This window comes from Maniola jurtina, chromosome 2, assembly GCF_905333055.1.
Source record: "Maniola jurtina chromosome 2, ilManJurt1.1, whole genome shotgun sequence".
NCBI lineage: Eukaryota > Metazoa > Arthropoda > Insecta > Lepidoptera > Nymphalidae > Maniola > Maniola jurtina.
This window is the reverse complement of record NC_060030.1, coordinates 9,588,346-9,601,845: the sequence shown is the minus strand read 5'-3', so window position 1 is coordinate 9,601,845 and position 13,500 is coordinate 9,588,346. Positions and strand designations below refer to the sequence as shown.

Here is a 13,500-nt window from a genome sequence, read left to right as displayed (position 1 = left end):
GGTATCTTTATTTTTTTATATGTATAAGACGCTCAGTACCATTTATCAATAAAATTAATATAATACATACATACAACTATATACAACTACACTACATACATACAACTATAATATATACATACTTACAACTCACTTTTAAAACATTTATTTATTCATGTGAAGGATTTCGTAAATTAATTTTTCTATTAAAATAGATACACATAAACATTTTCTTCACAGATAATAATTTAAATTAAGTTAAATCATGAACTCATTAAACGTTATCTGTTTTCTTCGTTTAATTCAATTGCTTTTATAAGATGGTAACCTAGAAAATAATAATTAGTGACAGAGCACAGCATAATTCAACTTGTAATTAAAATTTAACTTCGAAGGACGGATCAATGGGTAAATGTTGCTTTTTCATTTTGCTCCCGGCTACTTTTAATGTTTTATCCAACCGACAACGTAGACTTAGCAATTTTCAGACTGGGTACAACTTTAATTGAGCTGAACATTGCACGAAACATTAACTGTTAGGTGACTAAGTACCTAGTTGACCCTTGTGTAGGTACTCAGTACGCACTATGCCACTCTCTAACTATTTTTCTTTTGTGTAAACTTGGATGAATAAATACTCTGTGTAAATAAAAAGAATCTTCTCAATAAATATCTAATATTATGAAAAAATTGTGAAGTTCCGTAGCTACGCCAGTTGCAAAATGTTTGGTGATGATTTCATTCGGTTCACATCTTAAAAGCTATTTTTTTAAACTATCTAGAATTCTCATAATTATTTCAAAGTAAAGAATGTATCGCTAAGGGACAAATTAGTTTTTTTTTTCGACTCACGCTTTTTATCTATCTCAAAACGCAAATATGCTTATATCTATAAATATACTAAATGACTGAAAAAAATTGAATAGCTGGCCCGCTCCCGCTTCAATCGGAATTTTAGAAAATTCTTCCTTCGTAGGGTATACCTATAGTTCTATACGTTATAGGTTTGTGTATAGAGATAACCTATCCACAAAACCGCAAATTTTGAAGCTCAGCTGTTTCAGCTGTAGGCACGTTGATATGTCAGTCAGTTAGTTTTTCTTTCTATTGTATATTATTCAAATTGTATCCTTTTTATTTCAATTTAGAAAATAAGTTTACATGTGAAGAGAATTCAATCTTTATCTTTATTATGTAGAAAAAATGTAAAGTTGAAAAAGCTTCCTCAATATTCTGTAGTCTGCAGCGACACCCCGAGTCCGAGAGGTTTGAACGTCACTTGACTTATGACACATCGACAGGCCAAGTTTATTCAATGGCCCGACTCGGAGACAGCGCAGAAACTCCGTGGAATCGCGGAATTTTATAATTAATTTAATATCTCAAAAGATTCAAAACGTGATGTCTTTAAGAGAATAGTTACCTGCTACCGAGAGCGTAGCGTTTTAATTAAAATAGCAATGAACGTTGACTGCAAAGCTATAATTTTTAAATAATGTCTTGGAAAAAGTAAAACTATATTTCCCGCACGCCAGTGGAATTTGTATTGCGTTTCAATAATCATATTTAATCTTTGCATTGGATGTTTTATGAACTATTATTGCACATAACTTGAATTCGATATACCGGTTTTCCTTCAATGTTTGGTAATAAACTTAACTATTCAAAGTTTCTGAAACGAACTGCTAAGGTGTCCGTATTTCTTGCCACGTTATGGCAAGAGCGATGGCAAGACACGCTTCAAGGTCAAAGTGAATTTTTAGGGAATTCCTCCAATCTAGACCTCACCACCGCTTTCTTAGGCATAATTTTAGTCAAGTGCAAGCCTGTCTTACAATTTGAAAAAAAAAAACTTACATAATTATATTATCCTTTTGTATCCTTTCTGGCGTGTATTATGGCGTGTGGCGCAAAATTATTTTAAGTAAGCAGTAATTTTATTAGTGTTAATCATTCAATCTAAAGTTACTAATCAATATTTTTTTTCATAATAAAATTGCGAGCGAACGAGCAGGCGGGTCATCTGATGTTAAGTGATTACCGCCGCCCATGAACCATTTGCAGCACCAGAGGTACCGCGCCGATGCATTGCCGCCCTTTCAATGCCGGAATTATATATGCTTCTATTTCACAGCGTTTCCATAAAATTAGAAGACCGATGTCATGCACCCTATGATTCATGTAGCAAATCTTAAGAAGTTATACGAATTATATGAATGCTGCTCTATCGACGTGTTAGTCTCGCATTGTTTGCTAACGAAGCGTGGCACGCCGGTCGACCGAGAGCTCTACACTTTAAACCATCACCCTTCAGCTCCTTCGAAAAATATTGCCCCTCCTTTTTATCCGCTTGTTTGAATAATGGCTGTAAACGTACCTACTTCGGTGCCATTTGAGCAAGGTGTCAGGAAAACAGTTCGAGTTCGAACCACTAACCGCACTTGTTTATCAAACCCTGTCTACTTTCGCGTTTCTAAGTATTTTCCAAGACTTCTTGGTGAAATGTAATGTAAGCACTACAGACGATGGCGTGCAAATGTTTACTTTGAGTCGGGGAATTTGTGAAGCTATCATAATATGGAATTATTGTGTCTGTTAAAGACGTTGTTGGGAACTATCTGCCTACTAAAATAATCCTTTATGTTTTAGGGCTTAATCTAGGATCCAGTTTTTTTATATCTGTTGTACACAATCTCTAAACTAAATTGACAAGTCTACATCTAGTACTCAATCTACTTCACAAGAAGCATTATGAAATGGAAATTTATACCTGTCATTTAATTTAGTTCGGAGATTGTGTACAGCATGAATTGCCCTCAACGAGACATTATTGTTATATGAGACAAAAAGAGCCTAACTTAACCCTCACTTCAGTTATTAGCTAATTAATGTTATACTTACTATATTATTTTGCCAACAGTGACGTCACTAGAAGGTGAGATTGTAAATCTCACAAAAGTGACCCGATCAGAGATGGGAGCGTACCTGTGCATCGCAGCCAACGGTGTGCCGCCTTCCGTCAGTAAAAGAATAATGCTTCAAGTGCATTGTAAGTACCTACATGATATTTAATAATTATATCCTGTAAGGCAGTGTCATAAGAGTCTCATTTCAGTACTCATAGAACATGATTAAAAAAATATTATTATCAACTTGAAAAAAGGATGATTCCCGCTACACCGTGCACGAGCTGGGTACGTGCCGTGACTTAATAATAATTAAGATTCAGGACAGATACGAGGTCTAGCATGAATAGTTTAAAAAAAATATATGTTTCTTCGTTTAGTGGATATGGATCTGCCCTTAAAGAGTTACCATATAAAACGGACTTGGATTTCGGCAGTGAATGGTCAATAGATGGAGCTGTCCTAATCATCTATTTTTAAGTTATTTTAAAAAGTATTATATTTCCATTACACCTAGTACCAGAACTCTTCAACTTGGACTTAAGCTATTAGCGAGCTTCGCTGCTTTTGGCAAAGTTTCGAAAGCGCTAGGCGAAATGTTGCGCGTGCATTTTGGCTCTTAATAATGCAAAATCGTTGCATACTATGCACCTCATTAGAGAGGGTACACTGGATACCTGTTATCTATTAACATTGTTGCATTTTAAGACAGTAAACCATCGCTTAGGTTCTTTCAAAGTAGGGCAGCAGGTTGAATACTTATATTTTAACAACATTTCATTTAAAATACTATATTGCATCTATAGTTTTGCAACTTCTACAAAGCCACATAATCGTTATGAATTCTTGTACTTACCTATTGTTTTAAAATTTTACCAAAATGCTTTATAATTCTTCCATATCGATATTATGCTAATACGTGGTCATAGGCTACTTTTGGTCATAGAATATCAAAGAGTACCCACAGGATTTTTTTGAATCTAAATCTACTCGGACAAAGTCGCGGGCATTGACCAGTTTTTTATATATTGTAGCATAGTCTGATCTGTGCCACAGAATAATATGATAGTAGGTACTCTGGGCTAGCACGCTGTAATTATTAACTAATTCTATAATAAATAATAATTCACATTATAAAATCTCTAAACTCAGCCCATCGCATTGCATACCTATGTATTTTGTTTTTAATTTGTGATTAAACTATTTATACATAAAATATATAATTACATAATTATAATATTAAATCAATTAAGTATACAAAATATATTACTAATTTAAATCCAAGCTCTGTTGACTCAAAACAACTTTTATTGGCAGTAGAACTTTGATTTAAATATTGCTTTTCATTCGTCACGTCGAACGCTACGCTTGTCTGAGAGCCCGTAGTAAATTATGTTAAGATGATTGATAAAAGCTAAAGTTGTCATGGGGAGGAATGCAAAAAAACATTGCCTGAATATGTACCACCTACTAGTAGATACATCCGTAGTCGTTCCACAACTTCTAAATTTTAAACGTAACTGACACATGCAACAAAGCTTGATTCATCTCCTAAGGTTGGCGACTTTTAGGTTGAAAACTATAGAGCACTTTGTCTTTGCTCAGACTTAAGTTTCAGTTAAAACGAGACAGATTTATGCCAGCGGTATAACGCTGTCTCGTTTTGACAGTGTCTTTATTCTGAACAAGTGTCAAAGTCAAAGTGCATTCTACAGATCTTAGCCTTAGTGTTTGTCCCCCGTCCATGCATTCTGCACCCTGTTTTTAAGTATTCGTTGACGAGACTTGTCACTGAGATTCAGAAGCGTTTTACAAACTTACAGGTTTTATTAAGCACCTTCTCGTAATTTGACACGGGCTCTCGGGACAACTTTCAGGACTCGCCTTGGAAGATGAAGCGAATCGGATCATTACGAATTCAGGACATGAATCAATTCATCCGGCGATAAAATCTACTCACCTGCGTGTAGTACCAATGAGCAAAAACGTCGCGAACTCACTTATCGGGAGATCTCGAAGGCTAATTTATAACCAAGTTATTCAATGCTCGGTTGCTCGAGATCTCGGGGTCCGACAGTTGAAATATGTAGGGATACCATACCAAGCTTTATACCTAATCGTAACGTGTTAGATTTTAAGATTAACAAAAATCTGGTTCCTGTCTAGTTATAAGAGTTCTTTGTGAAAATTAGTATTAGAAAATTTAATTAAAAAAATACATAAAAATAAAAGGCAAATTATTAAAGATACTTAATATTATAGATATTTGTTTAAAAATTTATTTCAAATAAATTTTATTACATTAACTTTTATTGACAGCCCAATTACAATTAGTCTTAAAATATAATGCAATGGAGAACCCCGTTGTATTAAATGTTGCATTTAATTATTTATTATGTCTGATATCAATACTTACAATTTAAATGCACTATAAAAACGTTATTTCACTTCAACACATGGCATATCACAGAAGTTATGACTATTACAATTTTGGGCAAATTTTTTGTTTCTAACTAGGTACGTTTCTATGATATGTAAATTTTAAAGATATTGAAATAAGATTAATATACTATAATTTTATTATTGTACACCAAATCTACCCAGATACTAAATTAAACAAGTGTAAATTAAAAATTTGTAACACCCCCGACAAGTGAAGGTTACAGTAACTAGAAACAAGCCGATAACTTTCAAACGGCTGAACCGATTTTCTTGGATTATAAGCTAAGAACATTCTCGATCAAGCCACATTTCAAATAAAAAAACTAAATTAAAATCGGTTCATTAGTTTAGGAGCTACGATGCCACAGACAAATACACAGATACACAGACACACACGTCAAACTTACACCCATCTTTTTGGGTCGGGGGTCAAAAAATAAGTATGAAAAAGTTATACAATAGTCACCTTTAACTTATCAATTCATTTGAAGAAAGAATTATCCTAAAAAGAGCTAAAAACATGGAATCTCTAACACGTAAGCAATTGGAAGATTTTCGTGTTATCACGTATCATCTTCAACGCGTGACTTGCATCTCAATCAGGCCTGAGCCGTTTGTAGTCGCCGTGTTTAGTGCCCTGTTGACTATCAGTTTGTCGAGAGCTTTTGGTAGTTATACCAAATGTACCAAATGTTATTGAAATTCTCTCTGTAGCTCTACATTATACCAACCTCGAGAGATATCGTAGCGATACGAGGGTGGACTGAATTACGTTCTTAATGATTGTATAGTACGCAATACGCATTATTAGTAAAAGTGAGAGAGGAGAAGGGAATATAGGCCATGCGTCCACTGCTGGGCATAGTCCTTTCCAAGAGCGCGCCACCAAACACGATCCTCCGCCTTCCTCATCCACCCGCTCCCCGCCAACTTCTTCAGGTTCGATCCTGCGGGCTGGAGGTCGTCCCACACTGCGCTTACCGGCACGCGGTCTCCACTCACGAACACGTCTGCTCCATCGGCCATCGGTTCTACGACAGACATGACCTGCCCATTGATACTTCAGCTTGCTAAACCTTTGAGCTATGTCGGTCGCTTTTGTTCTTCTTACCATATTACCATACGAATATTCACTAGCCATATACACCCATTCCAAACCCTACAATCTAGATAGCTATGCACAGAGGTTCCCCTTATAATGTAGTCAAGGAAAAAGGGCGGATTTTTAAAATAGAGAATTTCATTTTTGCTGAGCAAAGCCACGGGTAGTCGCTCGTAAAGTCTAATTTTGATAAAAATATTATTTAGTAGTATTTCGTTATTTAACTTTTTTATTAATATTTAATTTTCAACGTGACATTGGTACTTACCTAGATTAATTTTCACTCTGTGAAATACCTAAGATTTTGTCTATTAAGTGATGTCAGACTCAGAAAGCCTAAAAGCCTGACCTAAAACCATAGACACCTCAATATAGTATGCCACAAAGACAAAGCAATTTAATTATGAGAAACTCTATTTTATTTTATGTAAAGCGATACAAACGTTAGCAACCTTTCGCAAATAAACAAAGCTTTTCATTACAATCCGAACAAATGATGAATAAATTCTTTTCAGACTGCACTAAAATAAATTAATCTTTTATCTCTGCATCGATTCTCATTCAGCGGTCGTTGGTGAAATCTGAATAATGCACTGGAGCACGCATTTCCATTTACCTACGCGGTAACTGGAATCAAATGTTAAATTTTGCCTTTACAAGAAGTTACGTACATACCGTAAAATCTTTATTTTAACGAAACTTTTTCAAGTAAGTTTAAAAAAAATTACAATAATTACTGCATATTATTATAGAAAAAAGTCCGCCGCTGCACCGCGCTGAGGTCGTATTTATTCGAGCTAATCATAGTGTACGGATTTTCATACTGTTTTACGATATTATTTTGACGGACGAAGTCGCGGGCGTTAGCTCTCATGATCAACCCATTTCTGCCTCACTACTGAGTACGGGTCTCCTCTCAGAATCAGAAGGGTTTATGCCATAGTCTGCCACGCTGACCCAATGCGGATTGGCAGACTTCACACACCTTTGAGAACATGGAGAACTCTCAGGCATGCAGGTTTCCTCACGATGTTTTCCTTCACCGTTAAAGCAAGTGATATTTAAGTGCTTAAAACGCACATAACTGAAAAGTTAGTGGTGCGTGCCCGGGATCGAACCCCCGACCTCCGATTAGGAGGCGGACGTTCTAACCACTAGGCTATCACAGCTTCAGGGCGTTAGCTAGCCGGTTATAAATACGAAAATAACTCAGTTTGCTTATCCTTTTCTTACCTTTTCAATCGCTGAACTGATCATGGATCATGAAGCTATGCTATTATTTTTAATTTTCGTATCTCAATTTAATATCAATAAAAAATATTTTTTTTATTGATATTAAAATATTATTGAAATTATTATTATTATTGATATTATATTATACTTAATCGTATAATATTTAAATAATGTACTAGTTTAACATTATATTATACTTAAAATGTCTTTGCTCCTTAGATTTTCAGCGTATTGTGAGGTTCAGCAAATATCAGGATCCCGCGGGAGTAAAAATCCTCAGTCCCGTAAATACCAGAATCAAAATTTTATTGTGAAACTGCATTCCCGGTCTACCTATGACTAAACGCATTTGGATGTTCCTATCTTTTTAGAAAAAGCATTTCGGTCGTGATGAGATTTAAACCATAATATAAAAAACAAAATACACCCAAAATGTTTTATCGACACCATCCAGCGAGACGATCCATCAATGTTTAGGAAACTCATTTTTATATTAATTTTTACAAAGCTTTCAATCATAGGTAGATAGAATATATTCTGTTTATAACTCTCATATTCAAATGGTTTCAGTGTGGTGATGATATTTTTTCCTGGGCTATTTTTTTAGGTTCCCAAGTAACAAAAAACAAAAGGATTCAGAGGTCCCTATGATGACATACCTAATCTAAAATATAGTATATAAACCTAAAATATAGTATATCAATCATCGTCATACCATCATCAACCACTATCATCCTCTGCTCGACATAGGTCTCTTGTAGGGACTTCCACACGCAACGGTCTTGCGCCACCTGAATCCAACGGTTCCATCTTGTCTATGCACCTAGTAGATAGTCTATTCTAGTCTTATGAAGCCCATAGTAAGCGATCATGTCTCATTAACTAGTATAGTAGCTTGATAAAATATGGGATAGGAATGATATGAATCTAAATTCATCGTAAATTGTAATTACTTTAATAATTGTTTGGACTTAGTGAATATTATAATTTTACAAATCCTGCATTTCCTTTCAAAGTAATTCACGATTCAGTTGAATGCTGTCGAGCTGTTCATCCTTTAATTAACAGTTCTAAATTCATGGATTGCTGTTAGTTCAATATGTGTAAAGTTTTTCGAGGCTTTGACCACTATTCGGACGTGTTGTCCGCTAGGTATTTGCATTCAGTTATTGGGAGCACCGATGTAAACACTCGACTGATTGGACTACGCTTTGTATACTTTATATTAACCTACATAATATCAAAAGGGATTAAAAGAGGAATTTTCGAGACTTTACTTTTATACGATTGCCCAAAAATCCTTTTTTGGGCAATCGTGTAAAATTTTCAGAGTTCATGTAAGTTTTTTTTATTCTACCATAACTTCAAATGCCTGAACTTGTTTGGATATACCTAATGGAGTATCGTTAGAGTCCTTACATCGTTCCAAGTAATAGTCGCTATAATTTTTTTGGAAAAAAAAAACTATATAACGGTTTTATAGTGCCAAATTAAATATAAAAAATTTCAATAATACATGCAATGCAATAGTATATGCAAAATGCCAAGTTTGCCGATGCCATAAATAAGGAAAATTCCAAATCACTTCAAAATTAAGCAATATCTATAAACTAAACTAAAATAATATAAAATATAATAGGGGTCATTTATATCGCATGACTTAAAATTTAAGAAGCCCTCTTGGCATTTTGCGTTTTAGGTAAGTAATTTTTCACCTTTTGCAAAATGGCACAGTTTTAATTTTTGAATTTTGTGTTTTGGCGTTGTGTCTCTATACCTAAATTGACCTATTTTCATCTAGGTGTACTACCTACCTAATTATGTTTGATTTTAAAAAATCTTTGTAAATTACCGCCCAACAAAAACACATTAATGTAACACATGTGGTGGTAGATAATAATATATAGGTAGGTGAAGTGAAATAACGTTATCAAACTGAACACAAACGCTGGTGCACAAATTCAGTTAGTCAAACAGAAGTAGTACCTGCCGCTTAGTGGTTCACAACATAGGTACCTGTATAAAACAAACAGTAAAAGCGCGATGCTCTTAGTGACAACTGAGGGAAATTTACTTCATAGGAAACGCAATTTCAGGCGAACAAACAAACTACTGCCTGGAACCCTTCCACTCAGTTTAATTACTTTGCAAAGAATGCGTCGCGTTCGCTCGATGAGGAGACAAAATTAACACCCACAAATATTTAATTTAAATTTCTTCCCCCGAAAACGAATGATAACAGCCTTATCGCGCGGACTTGCGGCCGTTTTAAGGGTGGTTTCAGACTGTCGTTTTTTCTGCGCGTTTTACGTTCGTTAACGTGCTTACACGCTCGCTATAATATTTCGCGCTTGCAACGTGTGCAAGCGCTCACTCCAGCGTGTTCGCTTGGACCAGCGATAGACTAGATGTCATCTATTTACAAAAACAAGCAAAAACCACTTACAGCCTGGTTTACATTATTTTATTTCCCTGGCCACATCTATGAAGCAATATGATGCTATTAGAATCAAGTTAAACCATACAACAAATATCTACTATTATGTTATTTGGATTAAAGGTTACAACAGAGAATTTTTAACGCTTTCATTTTTTGCTACTCCATTTATTACTTAAATAATTTAACGTAAAACAGACCTAGCTTAATAAAAATACTTTTCATGTCAGAAGTTCAGTTCATTTATAACAATAAATGCCTCGTAACAAGGTGAATTTCTTTTATAGTAGATTTTGTGCGACTGTAGGCAAATGAGTTTTGAGAAAAGAAAACGTTCCCTTTCCCTTTTCCACGAGCTAATCGTAATCAATTACCAGTCTCTGTGTAATGACAATCTTGAGTTTCTTGGTGTAATGACAAGCGTTTTCGAGTAAATTAAAAACTTTTATTTAAATCTTACATCAATTGTTTGATTTATAACTCCATAGATGACTAAGTAGATGATGACTACACGACATTTGCGTGGATTTAGGTTTGAAATTCCGTGGAATTTTTCGGGATAAAAAGCAGCCAATGATACTCTACAAGTCTTTAATCTTAATGGTTAATATTTATTAGTACTATAATACCTATATAATAGAAACTAAGCCACATGATCGTGATTACTCAGGTACATTTTACAGGTAGGTATAACATTTTTTACGTAATTTCATTTAACTTTTTAAAAAGTAAGTAAGTAGTAAGTTACATACTGCATTCGTATGTAACAATAAATTGCAGTAAGGAAATGTGCTTAAAGCAACAAATCCGGTTTCGCTAAGAAGCCGGCTTGAAATCTCGATAAAATCTCAAGGTAGTGCCGACTACAAAACACCGAGAAATCCGAAAACGGCGTAGCGTGTGCGCCACTCGGTTAATCAAACTGTCACTTCAAGAATTCCGCGCGGAATCCTTCTCGAGAAAACTCCCGTAACTTTTGATTGCTGCAGAGAATTCCAATCTACTTATACGTTTGGAAATTTCTTAATCAAGTCCTGAGAACTAGTTTTTTAACCTATTATTAAAATGCTTCTTAATATCATGCTAGTAAATGCTCACATCACTACCTATTATTTCACCTTGTTAGAAACGTTCCCGCAAGTCCCAACAACAACTCTTCAAAGTTATACCGCAATCGGCCGAATGGTATAGGAATGCATAAGGGACAAACAAACAAAGATACACTCATCTTTACATTATATATTTAAAAGCAAATAAATGTATGTGTACCTACTTACCTACTACTATGTGATCATCCGTCTAAGCTATAAAGACGAAACTGCGGAATAACTTGGAAGTAATACTCCATATTCATACTAACATCGCGTGCTAATATTATAAATGCGAAAGTGTATCTGTCTGTCTGCTAGCTTTTTACGGTCGAACAGTTTAATCGATTTTGATTAAAAATCTGAAATTCGATACTGAGGCTGCTTACATATCGCGAACGGGCAAATCAAAAAGTTCCCAAGCGATTTTCAAAACCTAAATCCACCCAAGCGAAGTCGCGGGTATCATCTATTCATACATAAATGGTCAAGACATTCGCAGAGGTCGGGGTTCCTCTGATTTTTCATAGCTTCAGTAGTGGGCTCAGTGAGACGAGATGATGAATTATCATGAGTGGTTAATGATCAAATACAAAGATCTCCACAGAATGTAACTGTTACTTATTTTATACATTAATTTGTTTCGCTCTACCAATGTTAGGCCTTACTCCGGACATTTCGTTAATCGTTATAATTGGAGAAACTTAACACCAGTCTCTTTCATAATTACATAAAAATCTGCTCATTATTCTGGTTTATTTAAAACGCAAAAAGCGGTTCATATAATAAGGGCACCCTTATTGGACCTCCGAGTTATTAATTAGAACAAAAATTCCCGATCGCTCAGATTTCGTTCGCTAAATTGGCCACTTGAAGTCGTGAAAGCCGTCAAAAGGATCTTAACGGCGGTCAAAGAGAATAACCGCAAATAAACCCGCGATCAGCGTTCGATGGAGGAAATTCTTTCCTTATTAATTCATTAGAAATAGGCTTTTGGTTACGACGTTATGACTTTTTACGTCTGTGTTATTTATTTATTATAAAATTGGTAATTTTGTAGACAAGATCCTTATTTATTTTTAATTAACTAGAACTTATGGAGGAGTAATGCTAATGATACTTGCTTGATTGTAAGTACATAATAACATTATATCCGAGGCCATATAGTACCTGTACCTACTACCTTTACGTAGATAATCAATATAAACTGCCTAACACCTAGAATGTAATTTTTAAACAAGCTATTAAGGTACCTAACGAAATACAAATACAAGTAGGTAGTGGAGCAGCCAATTCTGGAATGATTTTCAAAGTAAACACCAAACAAACCTGGAATTTTACCACCGAGTAGCGAAGCGAAGCGACTGCTAGCAAACACTGTGCGCGTTTAATATACTTAGATAATTAAATCACTTACCTATATTACTAGGTGATGCCCCCGACTTCGTCCGTATGGGTTTAGGTTTTAAAAATTCTGTATGAGCTTTTATTTTATGGAATAAAAAGTAGCGTATGCCCATCTCCGATCTCTTTCCCAAAAAGGAAAATGTCTATACGACTTCGTCCACGTGGATTTAGGTTTTTAAATATCCTGCGGGAAATTTTTGATTTTCCAGAACAACAAGGTAGCCTAGGTACGTCACTCTCCAGGTCTTTAACTAAAACTATGCAAAAAATCATGTCGCTCCGTTGCTAACCAACGAACAGACAATAGGTACGCTTTCGCATTTATGGGATTAGTTAGGAGTGATTTAAATATATTTTTCTTACATTCAATACCAGGGTATGAAAACCAAAATCCAAGCGGATGAAGTCGTGGGCATCACCTATATTAACTTAAAGACAATCAAGCAGAAAGGGCTAACTAACTTTTCCTGCGACTTCACAAAAGCGATTGGTAAAATCTTATTAGCTAACTTTTAACTTCTTAAACTAACTTTTTAATTATTTCACTATTTTTTTATTCGAACATAAACCGTTAATCCTTACCTCTGTTACTACGTGAAAAAAGGAGACACCAACAAAAACAATTTAGTATCGAAATTTGGAAACTACTAATTTTAGCTTTGCCCATACCTAAGTACCTACTATATTTTACTTAGGTACATGGGTTTTAGCAAAGGACATTAATTTAAATTCATACTAATATGATTATTGCAAAACTTTGTCTGTCTTCTAGTTTTTCACAGACCATCCGTTCAACTGATTTTGACCAAAGATAGCATCCCGGGGAAGGACACAAATGCTACTTTTTAAGCCGGAAAATCAAACTGTTCCCTACTAGTCTAAATATAGTAAAAGGAAAAGGTGACT

General features: G+C 34.9%; 1 protein-coding gene across 2 annotated transcripts in view; it reads left to right on the top strand.

Moving 5' to 3' along the window:
- LOC123871729 (lachesin) overlaps positions 1–13,500 on the top strand; it is a 90,936-nt gene that overhangs the window by 58,169 nt on the left and 19,267 nt on the right. For both annotated transcript variants that reach the window (XM_045915673.1, XM_045915665.1), the window contains exon 6: positions 2,900–3,028. In XM_045915673.1, the coding sequence (XP_045771629.1) occupies positions 2,900–3,028 (129 nt within the window). The remainder of the gene's footprint in view (positions 1–2,899; positions 3,029–13,500) is intronic.